The 13,324-nt window shown below is 37.5% G+C and overlaps 1 protein-coding gene across 6 annotated transcripts in view; it reads right to left on the bottom strand.

The window, feature by feature from the left end:
* RABGAP1L (RAB GTPase activating protein 1 like) overlaps positions 1–13,324 on the bottom strand; it is an 800,696-nt gene that overhangs the window by 654,696 nt on the left and 132,676 nt on the right. For all 6 annotated transcript variants that reach the window (XM_078000298.1, XM_015123648.3, XM_078000303.1 and 3 more), the window contains one exon: positions 2,434–2,575. In XM_078000298.1, coding sequence (XP_077856424.1) covers positions 2,434–2,575 — 142 coding nt within the window. The remainder of the gene's footprint in view (positions 1–2,433; positions 2,576–13,324) is intronic.

The raw sequence follows: 13,324 nt of genomic DNA, 5'->3' as shown, positions 1-13,324 counted from the left end.
ACAACCCCAAAAGCATAAGCAACAAAAGCAAAAATAGATAAATGGGATTACGTCAAACTAAAAAACATGTGCAAAACAAAAGAAACAATCAACAGTATGAAAGGGCAACCTACAGAATGGGAGAAAATATTTACAAATCACATATAACAGATATGCAATATATGTATATGTGTATATATGTATAGATATGTATATTGTCTGTATACATATATACATACATACATACATATATACACATATATATGTGAAATTCACACAACTCAATAGCAAAAAAAAAAAAAATTTCTCTAAAGGGACAGGGGACCTAAAAGACATTTCTCAAAGGAAGACATGCAAATGACTAACAGGTGTATGTAAAGGTACTCAACATCACTAATCATAAGGGAAATGGAAATCACAACCACAATGAGATATCATCTCACACCTGTTAAAATGGCTATTATCAAAAAACAAAAATAAGTGTTCCCAAGGATGTGGAGAAAAGGGAACCCTTGAACACTATTGGTAGAAATACAAATTGGTACAGCCATTATGAAAAACAGTATGGTGGTTCCTCAAAAAATTAAAAATAGAACTACCATATAATCTAGCAATCCTACTACTGCATATATATCCAAAGGAAATGAAACCAGTATGTCAAGGAGACAGATGCCCTCCCATGTGCACTGCAGCATTATTCACAATAGCCCAAATATGGAATCAACCAGTGTCCATTGAAAGATAAATGGATAAACAAAATGTGCTTTATCTAAATAATTAATTATTATTCAGTCATAAAAAGGAATGAAATACTGGCACCTGCTACATCACGTATCAATGTAGATGAAACAAAATGCTCAAAAAACATTATGCTAAGTGAAAGAAGCCAGACACAAAAAGTCACATTTTGTATGATTCCATTTATATGAATTATGCAAAATAGGTAAAGCCACAGAGATAGAAAGCAGATTAGTGGCTGCTGGGGGAAGGGAAAGGGGAGAACAGGGAGTGACTGCTTAATGGGTATAATATTTCCTCTTGGATGACGAAAATGTTTAAGAACTAGATAGAGGTGATGATTGCCCAAAATTGTGAATGTACTAAAATGCCACTGAATTGTCCATGTTTAAATAGTTAATTTCATGTTATGTGAATTTTACCTTAGTTTTAAAAGTGAATTGTTTTTATGTTTTAATCAACTGGCTAACTTGACAGAATAATGCCATAGTTACAAGTACAAATCTTAAAGTCAGATAGCCTGGACTGAGATCTCAGCTTTGCCACTTTGAACTGAGTGAGCTTAGCAAGTGATTATGCTCTCTCTGTCTCAGTTTCTCATCCTTAAAACCAAGTTAATAAGAGTATTCACAGGATTGTAAGACTCAAATAAGGTAACATATTTGTAATACCTGGAATGTTCTTAGAATATAGTAAGCACTAAATAAATAATAGCTAAAAATAATTATGTTTATGGCAATCAAAGAAAAAAATAGTTTCATACAGAAGACAGACTGAGAATTCTAAGATGCTTTTTTCAACGGTAATAAAAATCAAGAAATTTACTATTAATAAACCATACCCTAGAAGCACATGATACAAGGTCTCAAAGTAAACATCTGTCATTTAGTTCTAGTTTCTATAAAAAGAGTATTGAGCACAGAGCCAAATGATGTGTGCCTTTTGTGAGGTCAGTTATCTCTCAGCAGCAACCAAGTAGCAAATAGAGCAGATACCCCACTATTTCCAAAAAAAGTAGGGGTAAGGGGTGCAGCAACAACAAAAAACAAGAACTGAATAATGTCAGATGAGAAATAGGACATGACGTAACAAACATAAAAATTCTAAAATCACATGAGATCATTTGAAACTTCTCATTAGACACTTCAAAAATAATTGAGACCAGGTGCAGTGGCTCATGCCTGTAATTCCAGAACTTTGGGAGGCTGAGGTGGGCAGATTACTTGAGGTCAGGAGTTCAGGACAAGCCTGGCCAACACGGCGAAACCCTGTCTCTACTAAAAATACAAAAAAATTAGCCAAGCGTGGTGGCGCACACCTGTATCCAGTTACTCAGGAGGCTGAGGCAGGGGAATTGTTTGAACCCGGGAGGCAGAGGTTGCAGTGAGCCAAGGTTTTCCACTGCACTCCAACCTGGGTGACAGGGGAGACTTCATCTCAAAAAAATACAAAATAAAAATAATTGAAATAAAATAGAAAACAACAACAGCCAAGTGATGCTGTCAAATTTAAATAGTTGCATAAGTGGCACTGGGGACTATGCAACTTAGGAACCAAATGAACCAAATTCTTTTCTGCATCTTGTAGAATCTAGCCTAAGGGTAACAGAGGTTAGGAATAACCTCCACTTCTCCCCGCAACACACACACCTCCTTTGAAGATTGTAAGTAAAGCAGCTATACAGACAGAAGAAACTGAGTAAGTCCAACTTCTTACCCTCTTCTGCTTCATCATCCTGGGGTGACATTGGACCCCCTCCACTAGTAGGAGTGACTGGTTCCTCCTTGTCAGACTCTCGCTGTAGACTCACCACCTCATATATTGCATCTCCAGCATTGGTATGGCCTTTTCCCTCAGACTGAGAAAAATATAACAGTAAGTATTAGAAATTTGAAGGAAACATTGGCAGATAGTATTGAAAGATATTATTTTAAATAGTTCATTCAAAAGAGCTGCAATGAAGAATGGCATGTTGTGTTTGATCTCCAGCATGTCTGAGATTCTGAAAACTTTTAAGGTGCATTGTCCTTCACAGGATATTCTAAATTTATGTTCCTCTAGTATTATTTTTAACTAATACAATGAAACCTACTCATTATTTTTGGAGAGCTCAATTTCTTTTCATCAGAAAAACCTGAGACACCACAGGTTCTAGGACAGACAGATAAGCAAGTGATGCTAGACTCTTAACTGGGTACGTTACACAAAACTAAAGTATATAGTTCAAAGAATTTTTACAACTGTATACAGTTGGGCAACCACACCCATACCAATATGCCTTCCTGTATTATACCCATCCCTGATAGGTAGCCACAGATATAGCTGTTATATTTTTTGTTAAAGATATATTTGTTATATGTATAAAAATATATATGTGGGTTACATATAAAAGTATGGATTTAATTTGCTAATCAAATTATAAATTATATATATTAGCAAATCAAATCCAGTTTTATACATATACATAAAACAATTTCAAATAAATATTTATTCAAATATATTTCAAATCAAATACATACAAACCAAATTACAAATTTTATACATACATACATACATGCAAAATACATCACAATCAATAGGATTTAGTTGGGGAATGCCAAGCTGGTTCAACACTGGAAAAATCAATCAGCATAATCTACTATATTAATAGACGAAAGAAGAAAGACCGTATGTTCATATCAATTAATGTCATATCAAAATAAAGGGCATTTGAGAAAATTCAGCATTCATTCATGTCAAAACTGTTCAGTAAACAAGTAATACAAGGATGCTTCCTCAACCTGATAAAGAGTATCTAAGAAAAATCTACAAGTAACACTACGTTTAAAGGTGAAAGGCTGAATAATTTCCCCCTGAGATGGAGGAAAAAGGAAGAATGTCCACTGTTACCACTCTCATTCAACAGCCCATGGAAGTCCTGTCCAGTGCATTACAGCAAGAAAAAGCATACAGATTGGAAATAAAACTGTTCTTATTTACAAACAATGTAACTGTCTTTCTCAGAAGTTGACAAACGTTTTGTATAAACAATTCAACTCTGCTGTTGTAGTACAAAATTCTACAATAGTGGTAAAATATTTCATCTGCACTTAAGTTTCCTATACAAGCAGAATCTGAACTACTTTGATCTCATATAGAATCTAAATATTGCACCTAAAAACTGAGTTTCAAATAAAGTATATTTTTATTTAAAAACACTATTTGTTCCCAATATTCACATATTTTAGATAACTAAAAAATCAATCTGTATTTGTAAAGAAAATTGTCTGATTCATATTAGCATTCATTACAGCTTAGCAACATGTAAACAGGAGCTCAATAAATGTGGGTTGGCTAAGTTACATTACAAAGATTCATCACATTTATGCAAATAAACTCTAAAACCTTTTTCAATATGGCATGCCATCATCAACTATTAAATACAAAGTACAATATGCTGATATCTCTAAAAATTCTCTAAAGTTACAAGTCTCAACAGTGGCTATAAATGAGGAAACCAAATCTGAGGCTTTTTATATTTCAAACACTAATGCTTACTCCTTAGGGCAGGATTTAGGAATCTGGATTTTTTTTTTAAGGGTCACAAGTTATTCTGATGCAAAGCTGAATTGAGAACTATTGCCTACAAGACCTGTTATTTTCAGAAAGAATGTCTATATAAAACACATAACAGAATCAAATATTCTCAGTAAGCTACAGATACATAAAATCACATGAAAAAAATACATTTCCAAGCAGCTTCTGTTTACCTCTGCTGAGGTGACAGTAAAGACGCCAAAGGTAATCAGAAGCACTAAGTTAAAAAAAAAAAAAAAGTCCCCAACAGATTATTTTCTCACAACTTTAGAAGTACTCCACAACCTTGTTAATTTTCACCTTTCTGCAATTAGAATAGTTATTAATCAGTTACTTTTGGTTATTTACTGACTGATCATACTTTGATTTAAATAAGTTGAAACCAACATGCATCTTCAAATGGGAATTTTCCTTTTATGCTTTTTAACTCTAATAGTTGATTAAAAGTTTTGTCTCCAACTAAAAGGAATGTCAAGGCACTCAAAAGTAAAGAAGAGATTTGGAGGAGAGGGCAAGAAAACATTTGATATTTTAATATCAAACCCACACCTAGCACAGATCAAAAAAGTAGCTTACTTCCTTTATTGAAAGTCAAGTCATAGAAACTTCTGAGTACAGCTAAACTCCTGTCCTGACCTGGAGCCTATCCTTTTCTTATAGGCAAGCGTCTTCCCTCCAAACTATCTCTTGTCTGAAAACAAGAAACAGTAAGTTGGCATGTGGAAAACAGATTTGTCAAGAGAAAAGTTTCTGTTCCCCCTTAACTCTTCACCTGAAGTACCATTTCATGTCTTTTTACCATTATAGCTCCTCTCAATTCATTCTAACTTTCCTTCCTCTCATTTCTTGAGACCTCTCTCTTTTCTGAATCCAAATTGTGTCCCAAACCAGACACAAAAAGCAAGTAAAGTATTTAGAAAAATGCTCAGCACACAGAAAGTGCTACACAAGTGTTAATTCTTGTTATCATTTTGTGCTGTTGACGTAACACTATGAGGCATGAGAGAGTCTAACCTATAGTACAATACACAAGTAATATTCAGGAATAATGAACCAGCAAAAGTGGCTTCGTGTCCTAGTCTAGCACTACTCTGGAAATCCTGCAAAAATAATTACTGTGGTAATAACAATAAGGATAGCAAGAATTCAATCCTAACAACAATCCCAGCTTGTCCATATCTTAGAACTTTTTCATTAGTTGTTCCTTTGAAAGGTCTTTCCCTGGATCTTTATATTGACAGTGGCAGAAGGCAGACAAATCCTAAGCAGAGAGGGGCAGGTCCCCAGTGAAACCCCACCTTCAAGCCAAAAGACAGTTTAAAGCCTGAAAGCCAAGCTACAAGTCAAATCCGCAAACCGGACTGAGAATGGCTTCCCATTTGGCACACTTTCCTCTGATTGATCCTCAGCCTTCACCTATTTTATATATACCTATCCTTCCCTAATTGACTTTTTACACTGTTGTGCCCAACTTTGAGTAGTGCTTTTGTTTTAATCTTTTTGCATACTCACAAATCAATCAGCATACACGCCCCAATCTGAGCCCATAAAAGCCCCAGACCCAGCCACAGTGGGACAGAAACCACATGACTTTGGGTAGGGGACCACCCTTGCGTCCCCTCTCTGCTGAGATCTGTTTCGTTGCTCAATTAAATTCTCCACCTTCCTCACTCTTCTATTCTCAGCGTGATCCTATTCTTCTTGGACGTGGGACAAGAACTCAGGACCCACTGAAAGTGGGTACACAGAAGGCTGTAACATTGTGACCCTCTGCCCTCTGCTGGCAGAGGGCAGCTGCCCCACACAACGGAAAGCAGCAGTGGGGCTGAGCCAGGCCTGCAGCCACAGGCCAAAGTGGGGCAAGGGTCTGAAAGAGCTGTTAACACATCACCATCCGTTCCAGATGATGGCATGTTAACAGCTCTTTCAGCCCCTTGAGCTAATTAACATGCTGTAACACCCCCTCAGGGGCTTCGGAGTCATGGCACCCCTGCCTGGGTGCCACCACATTCCCCCATCTGGACATCAGAGACCATCACAGGAGGGGTTTGAGACACGCCTAGTCCAGCAACAAGCACCGCACAAAGCCTGCTTCTGTGCCGGCACTTGGAACAACTGGTCAGACCACATACTTGCTGAACCACATACTTGACCACATACTTGACTGTGTGTTCACCAGGGGCTGAACACACAGTCGCAATGGCCACGGGATCCGTGACAAACTGCAGGCCAGGCATGAACTGGCAGGCCAAGTGGATGGGGCATCTCCTGTGGTGAAACCAGGCCCAGTAAGGCCCAGACAGGGGCGTTATCAGCCAGAGGTCTCCGACTGGCAAAGTGACCAAGAAAAATCCTGCATCACTATGGTGAGTTCCTTCTTGTCATTCAGTTCTCAGACATTCATTCATTCATTCATTCATTCATTCATTGGAGATGGAGTCTCGCTCTATCGCCCAGGCTGGAGTGCAGTGGTGCCATCTTGGCTCACTGCAACCTCTTCCTGCCAGGTTCAAGCAATTCTCTGCCTCAACCTCCCGAGTAGCTGGGATTACAGGCGCCCAGCACCATGCCCAGCTAATTTTTGTATTTTTAGTAGAGATAGGGTTTCACCCACCTTGGCCTCCCAAAGTGCTAGGAATACAGGCATAAGCCACCAGGCCTGGCTTCAAGTGTTTTTAAAGCTTGAACATTTCACAGCCTTCCCAAAATCAAACTTCAGTTGCAAAACCGTGTTCCTTGGCACTTTGCTTTTTTTTTTTTTTTTTTTTTTTTTGAGGCAGAGTTTCGCTCTTGTTGCCCAGGCTGGAGTGCAATGGTGTAATCTCGGCTCACCACAACCTCTGCCCACCAAGTTCAAGGGATTCTCCTGCCTCAGCCTCCCAAGTAGCTGGGATTACAGGCATGCACCACCACAACCTGTTAATTTTGTATTTTTAGTAGAGATGGGGTTTCTCCAGGTTGGCCAGGCTGGTCTCGAACTCCTGACCTCAGGCAATCCACTGGCCTTGGCCTCCCAAAGTGCTGGGATTACAGGCATGAGCCACTATTCCCAGCCACCACTTGGCTTTTCAAATACTTCAGGGGGCCCTGAAGTGTCCAGCAAACGAGAGGTAAACAGGATTATTTGACATGTTTAGGTACATGAGATTGCCAAAATGATGTTCAATCTTCTTTCGGTTATATTTTTGTGAGTAATGCTAATATAAGTCCAAAAATCACATGGGATTTCTAAAATTCTAATGTCTAAGTATATGCTGTCAACCATAATTAATGTTAAGTTATCATAAACCACAGAAATAACCACACTTCTTTGTTAATTGTGTTTGTAACTGTAACTACCCTTGATATTTTGCTATTCACAGACAATTGTTGTCTTATTTTAATCCTTTTCAAAAGATGGTTTATAATAAGCCATAGAACTTTAACAGTTGCTCTCAAACACAGACTTCTGATAACTTTGGAGACTGTAACATTTTAATAAAGGAAAATGTACAGGACTCACGAAGAGCTGAAATATTCATGAATATCAAGCAAAACAAGAGTTAACTAAATGCACTGAACTCATAAAGCTGAAGAAACCTTTTTGACTTTTGCTTGGAATACTGCTGATCCATGCTTTGTTTTTCAGAGTCAAGGAAACTTATTTTGAACTATTTATGGCCTTCAGTAACTGAGTGAGGTATATTCCTATGATCAAGATTTGGAGCATGTTTGTTTCTCTCTGACCAGAATTTGGAAACCATCTGTGAGTCTTCTTATGGCAATGTAGTTGTTTCCATCAGTGCGGTAAGAATTCATTTTTCTTTTGCAACAGAACACAATTGGAGAAAGTGGTTACTTTACTGAGGCTGAGTCAATCTCAACTTGCAGAGCCCATAAAAGCCCAGTGGGAAACTGGCCTCCTACCCTTGTCTACACAGTCCCTGTACAGAGTTCATGACCTGTGGTCAGTAAAGAATGTCACTTTCTAATAGGTCCAGAAGCTCCAAGTTTATCTTGGGACCCTAAGAGGAGAGAATCACCCAACTCACAGGTGTTTGAGGATACAAACCCATGATTGGGCTCAGCTTTAAAAGGTCTTATCTGAAATTCCTTATGGAACAAACTTCCATCAAAGTCAATCCAAAAGGCCTATATAGAAATAATTATTCTTGATGTACTTTATGCAAATAATCAGGCCAAGTATAAAAGTAATGTCTATTTTGCAAACCACTCAGTCCTATGATGATTGGTTTTTTAACAACATGAGGACTAGACAGAGAGAAATCATGTTTCAAAACTTATTTGCCATTAAATTCTAAACTCACTAGTTGTTTTTAAGTTTTTGCCTACATTTTAGACTAACCCTGCTTGTTCCCATGAACCAACCAGCAGTTTCCGGCTGCAGCTCAGAAACAACAAAAGGTATGGGTAATGTAAAAGCCTGGATCAGGTCGGGCGCGGTGGCTCCCGCCTGTAATCCCAGCACTTTGGGAGGCTGAGGCGGGAGGATCACGAGGTCAGGAAATCAAGACCACCCTGGCTAACACGGTGAAACCGCGTCTCTACTAAAAATACAAAAAATTAGCCAGGCGTGGTGGCGGGCGCCTGTAGTCCCAGCTACTCAGGAGGCTGAGGGCGGGAACCCAGGAGGCAGAGCTTGCAGTGAGCCAAGATTGGGCCACTGCACTCCAGCCTGGGCCACAGAGCCAGACTCTGTCTCAAAAAAAAAAAAAAGGTCTGGATCAATATTCTAGTTCAACAAAGTAATAAAAACCATTTTTAAAATCCAGCTAGGCACAGTGGCTTATGCCTATAATCCTACCACTTTGGGAGGCCAAGGTGAGAAGATCTCTTGAGACTAGGAATTCAAGACAAGCCTAAGCAAAATACCAAGACCATGTCCCTACAAAAATAATTTTTAAAAAAGTAGGTGGCTGTGGTAGCTCATGCCTGTTGTCCTAGCTATTTGGGAGGCTAAGGTGGGATCATCACTTGGGCCCTGGAGTTTGAAGTTACAGAGAATTATTATTGTGCCACTGCATTCCAGGCTGGGTGACAGAGTGAGACCCTGCACCCTCTTAAAAAAAATCATAAAGCTGAAGAACACAATCACTGAATTAAAAAAATTTTTAACAGCATGCTTCAACAGCAGACTTGGCCAAGCAGAAGAATAAAAAAATCAGTGAACTCAAAGATGAGTCATTTAAAAGTAGCCAGTTAAAGAAGCAAAAACAAACAAACAAAAAAAGAGTGAAGGAAGTCTACAGGATATCTGGAACACCATCAAGCAAAACAACATAAGCATTCCAGAAATATCCAAAGGAAAAGAGACAGATAAAGAGACTGAAAAATCTATATAAAGAAATAATGGCTGACAAGATCCCAAATTTAGGAATAGAAGAGGACAGCCAAATTTATGAGACCCAAAGATTTCCAAACAGGTTGAAAAGTCTACACCAGGACATAGTATAATTAAATTGTCAAAAGTCAAAGACAGAGAATTATGAAAATGGCAGGAGAAAAGCACCTTGTCACATACAAAAGAGCCCTTGTAAGACTATAAGTGGATTCCTCAGCAGATACCTTGCAGGGCAGGAAAGACTGGAATAATACAGTCAATATATTGAAGAAAAAAAAAAAAAAACCCTCAACCAAGAATACTACACCTGGCAAAGCTGTACAGCAGAAATGAAAGAGAGAGACTTTCCCCAACAAACAAAAACTAAAGGAGTTCATCATCACTAAGATCTGCCTTATAAGAAATGCCAAAGATCTTCAAGCTGAAATGAAAGGATACTAATTAACAATGTAAAAACATATGAATGTATAAAACTCACTGGTAAAAACAAATAGATAGTCAAAATCAGAATTCTCTAATATTCTTGTGGTGGTATGTATATCACTATCAACTTTAGTATAAAAGTTAAAAACAAACATATTAAAAATGATTATAGCTAAAATAATTTTAATGGGCACACAATATCAAAAGCTGTAACATCAATGACCTAAAACATGAGAGATGGGGGAACAAAAGTGTAGAATTTTTGTATGCAACCACAGTTGAGTTGTTACTGGCTTAAAATAGGATGTAATAATTATATTTTATGTAAGCCTCATGGTAATTACAAAGCAAAATCCTGTAGTAGATACACAAAAGATTAATAGAAAGAAATAAAAGCCTACCATCACAAAAAGTCACCAAATTATAAAGAAAGACAGCAAAAGAGAAAGAAAGGAACAAAGGAACTACAAACCATTTAAAAAATCAACAAAATGACAATAAGTCCTTACCTACCAAAAATTACAGGTAAAAGGATTATTTGATCAAAAGATATAGAGTAGGCTGGGTGCTATGGCTCACACCCGTAATCCCAGCACTTTGAGAGGCTGAGGCAGGCAGATTACTTGAGGTCAGGAGTTCAAGACCAGTCTGGCCAATACAGTGAAACCCTGACTATAATGAAAATGCAAAAATTAGCTAGGTGTGGTGGTGTGCACCTGTAATCCCAGCTACTCATGGAGCTAAGGTAGGAGAATCACTTGAACCAAGGAGATGGAGACTGCAATGAGCCAAGGTCACGTCACCAGTGCACTCCAACCTGGGCAACAGAGTAAGACTCCTTCTCAAAACAAAAACAGAAAGATATAGAGTGACTGAATGGATACAAAATTAAGATCCACGAATATGCTACCCACAAGAGACTCACTTTAGCTTTGAGAACACACAGGCTGAAAATGAAGAGATGGAAAAACATATTCCATGCAAATGGTAACCAGTAGAGAACAGGGTGGCTGTATTTATATCAGACAAACTAGACTTTAAGTCAAAAATTGTCAGAAAAGACAAAGAAGATCATTATATAATGAAAGAGGGGTCAATTCATCAAGAAGATTTAACTATTATAAACAGTAATACATCTAACATCAAGGCACCTCATTATAAAGCAAGTATTAAGAGAACTGTAAAGAGAAATAAATGACAATATAATAATAGAGGGGACTTTATTATGCCACTCTTGACAATAGATAGATCATGCAGGCAGAAAATCATAAGGAATCAACAGATTTGAACAACACTATAGAAAAGGCGGACCTAACAGACATATAAAGAACATCCTATCCAACAGCAGCAAAATACACATTCTTGTCACACACACACGTATTTAGAATAAATGTCAAGACACACAAAAAAAGTCTTAAATTCAAGAAAATTAAAATCATATCATGTATCTTTTCTGATCACAAACGTATAAAACTAGAAATGAAAACAGAGGGAAAAATGGAAAATTCAGATATACAGAAACTAAAGAACACACTCCTAAGCAATCAATGGGTCAAAAGAAAAATTAAAATATATCTAAGAAAAGACAAAATGGAAATACAACATATCAAAACTTATGGGATAAAGCAAAAGAAGTTCTAAGTGGGAAAGTTTATATTGATAAATGTCTACATTACAGGGAAAAAAAAAAAAAAGACCTCAAACAACTTAACTTTACATCTCAGCAAACTAGGGAAAAAAACTGGACCCAAATTAGCATACGGAAAAAATAGTAAAGACTAGAGTAGAAATAAATGAAATAGAGAATAGTAAAACAACAGAAAAATGGACAAAACTAAAAGCTGGTTTTTTGGAAAGATAAACAAAACTTGACAAAACTTTAGCTAGAACAACCCAGAAAAAAAGAGAGAGGACTCAAATAAATAAAATTACAAACAAAAGAAGAAGCATTATAACTGATACCACAGAAATACAACAGATCATAAGAGACTATTATGAACAACTATATGCCAACAAAATGGATAACCTAGAATAATAAATAAATTCCTGGAAACATACGACCTACCAAGATGAAATAATGAAGAAACAGAAAATCTGAACAGACCAATAAAGAAGAAGAAGACTGAATCAGCAATAAAAAGTCTCCCAGCAAAGCAAAGTCCAGGACCTGATGGTTTTACTACTGAATTTCACCAAACATTTAATGCTAATCCTTCACAAACTCCTTCAAAAAAAACTGAGGAGGAGGAAATACTTGCAAACTCATTTCATGGGGCCAGCATTACCCTGATACCAAAGCTAGACAAAGACATCACAAGAAAACTACAAGCCAATAATCCAAATGAACACAGGTGCAAAAGTTCTCAGCAAAACACCAGCAAGCTGAAATCAACAGCACAGTAAAAAGATCATACAACATGATCAAATGGTATTCATCCCTGGGATGCAAGATGACAGCATACACAAATCAATAAATGTGATAAGCCACATTAATAAACCATAAAAATCATATGACCTTCTCAATAGATTCCGAAAAAAGACAAAATTCAACATCCTTTCATGATAAAAATGCCCAATAAATTGGGTATAGAAGGAATGTACCCCCAAAAATAAGGAAGGCCATATATGACAAACCCACAGAGTGCCCACTCTCACCACTTCTATTCAACATAGTACTGAAAGTCCTAGCAGGAGCAACTGGGAAAGATAAGGCATCCAAATTGGAAATGAAAAAGTTAAATTGTTTGTTGATGACATGATCCTATTACATAGAAAATTCTGATGACCCCACCAAAAAAAAACTGTTAGAACAAACAAATTTAGTAAAGTTACAGGGTACAAACTAAACATTCAAAATTTGCTTGTATTTCTATATGAAATCAACAAATTATCTGAAAAATAAATGTAAAAAAAATCCCATTTACAGTGGCATACCAACAAAAAATCCCTTAGACATAAATTTAACCAAGGCAGTGAAAGATCCATACACTGAAAACTGTAAGACGTCGGCCGGGCATGGTATCTCATGCCTATAATCCTAGCACTTTGGAAGGCCAAGGCAGGCAGATCACCTGAGGTCAGGAGTTCAAGAGAAGTCTGGCCAACATAAAAAACCTGTCTCTACTGAAAGTACAAAATTAGCCAGGCGTGGTGGCAGGCACCTGTGATCCCAGCTACTCAGGAGGCTAAAGCAGGAGAACAGCTTGAACCTGGGAGGTGAAGGTTGCAGTGAGCCGAGATCACAGCACTCTACTCCAGCCTGGGCGA

This window comes from Macaca mulatta, chromosome 1 (assembly GCF_049350105.2).
Source record: "Macaca mulatta isolate MMU2019108-1 chromosome 1, T2T-MMU8v2.0, whole genome shotgun sequence".
Lineage (NCBI taxonomy): Eukaryota > Metazoa > Chordata > Mammalia > Primates > Cercopithecidae > Macaca > Macaca mulatta.
The sequence above is the reverse complement of the archived record's forward strand: the minus strand, read 5'-3'. Positions and strand labels throughout refer to the sequence as shown.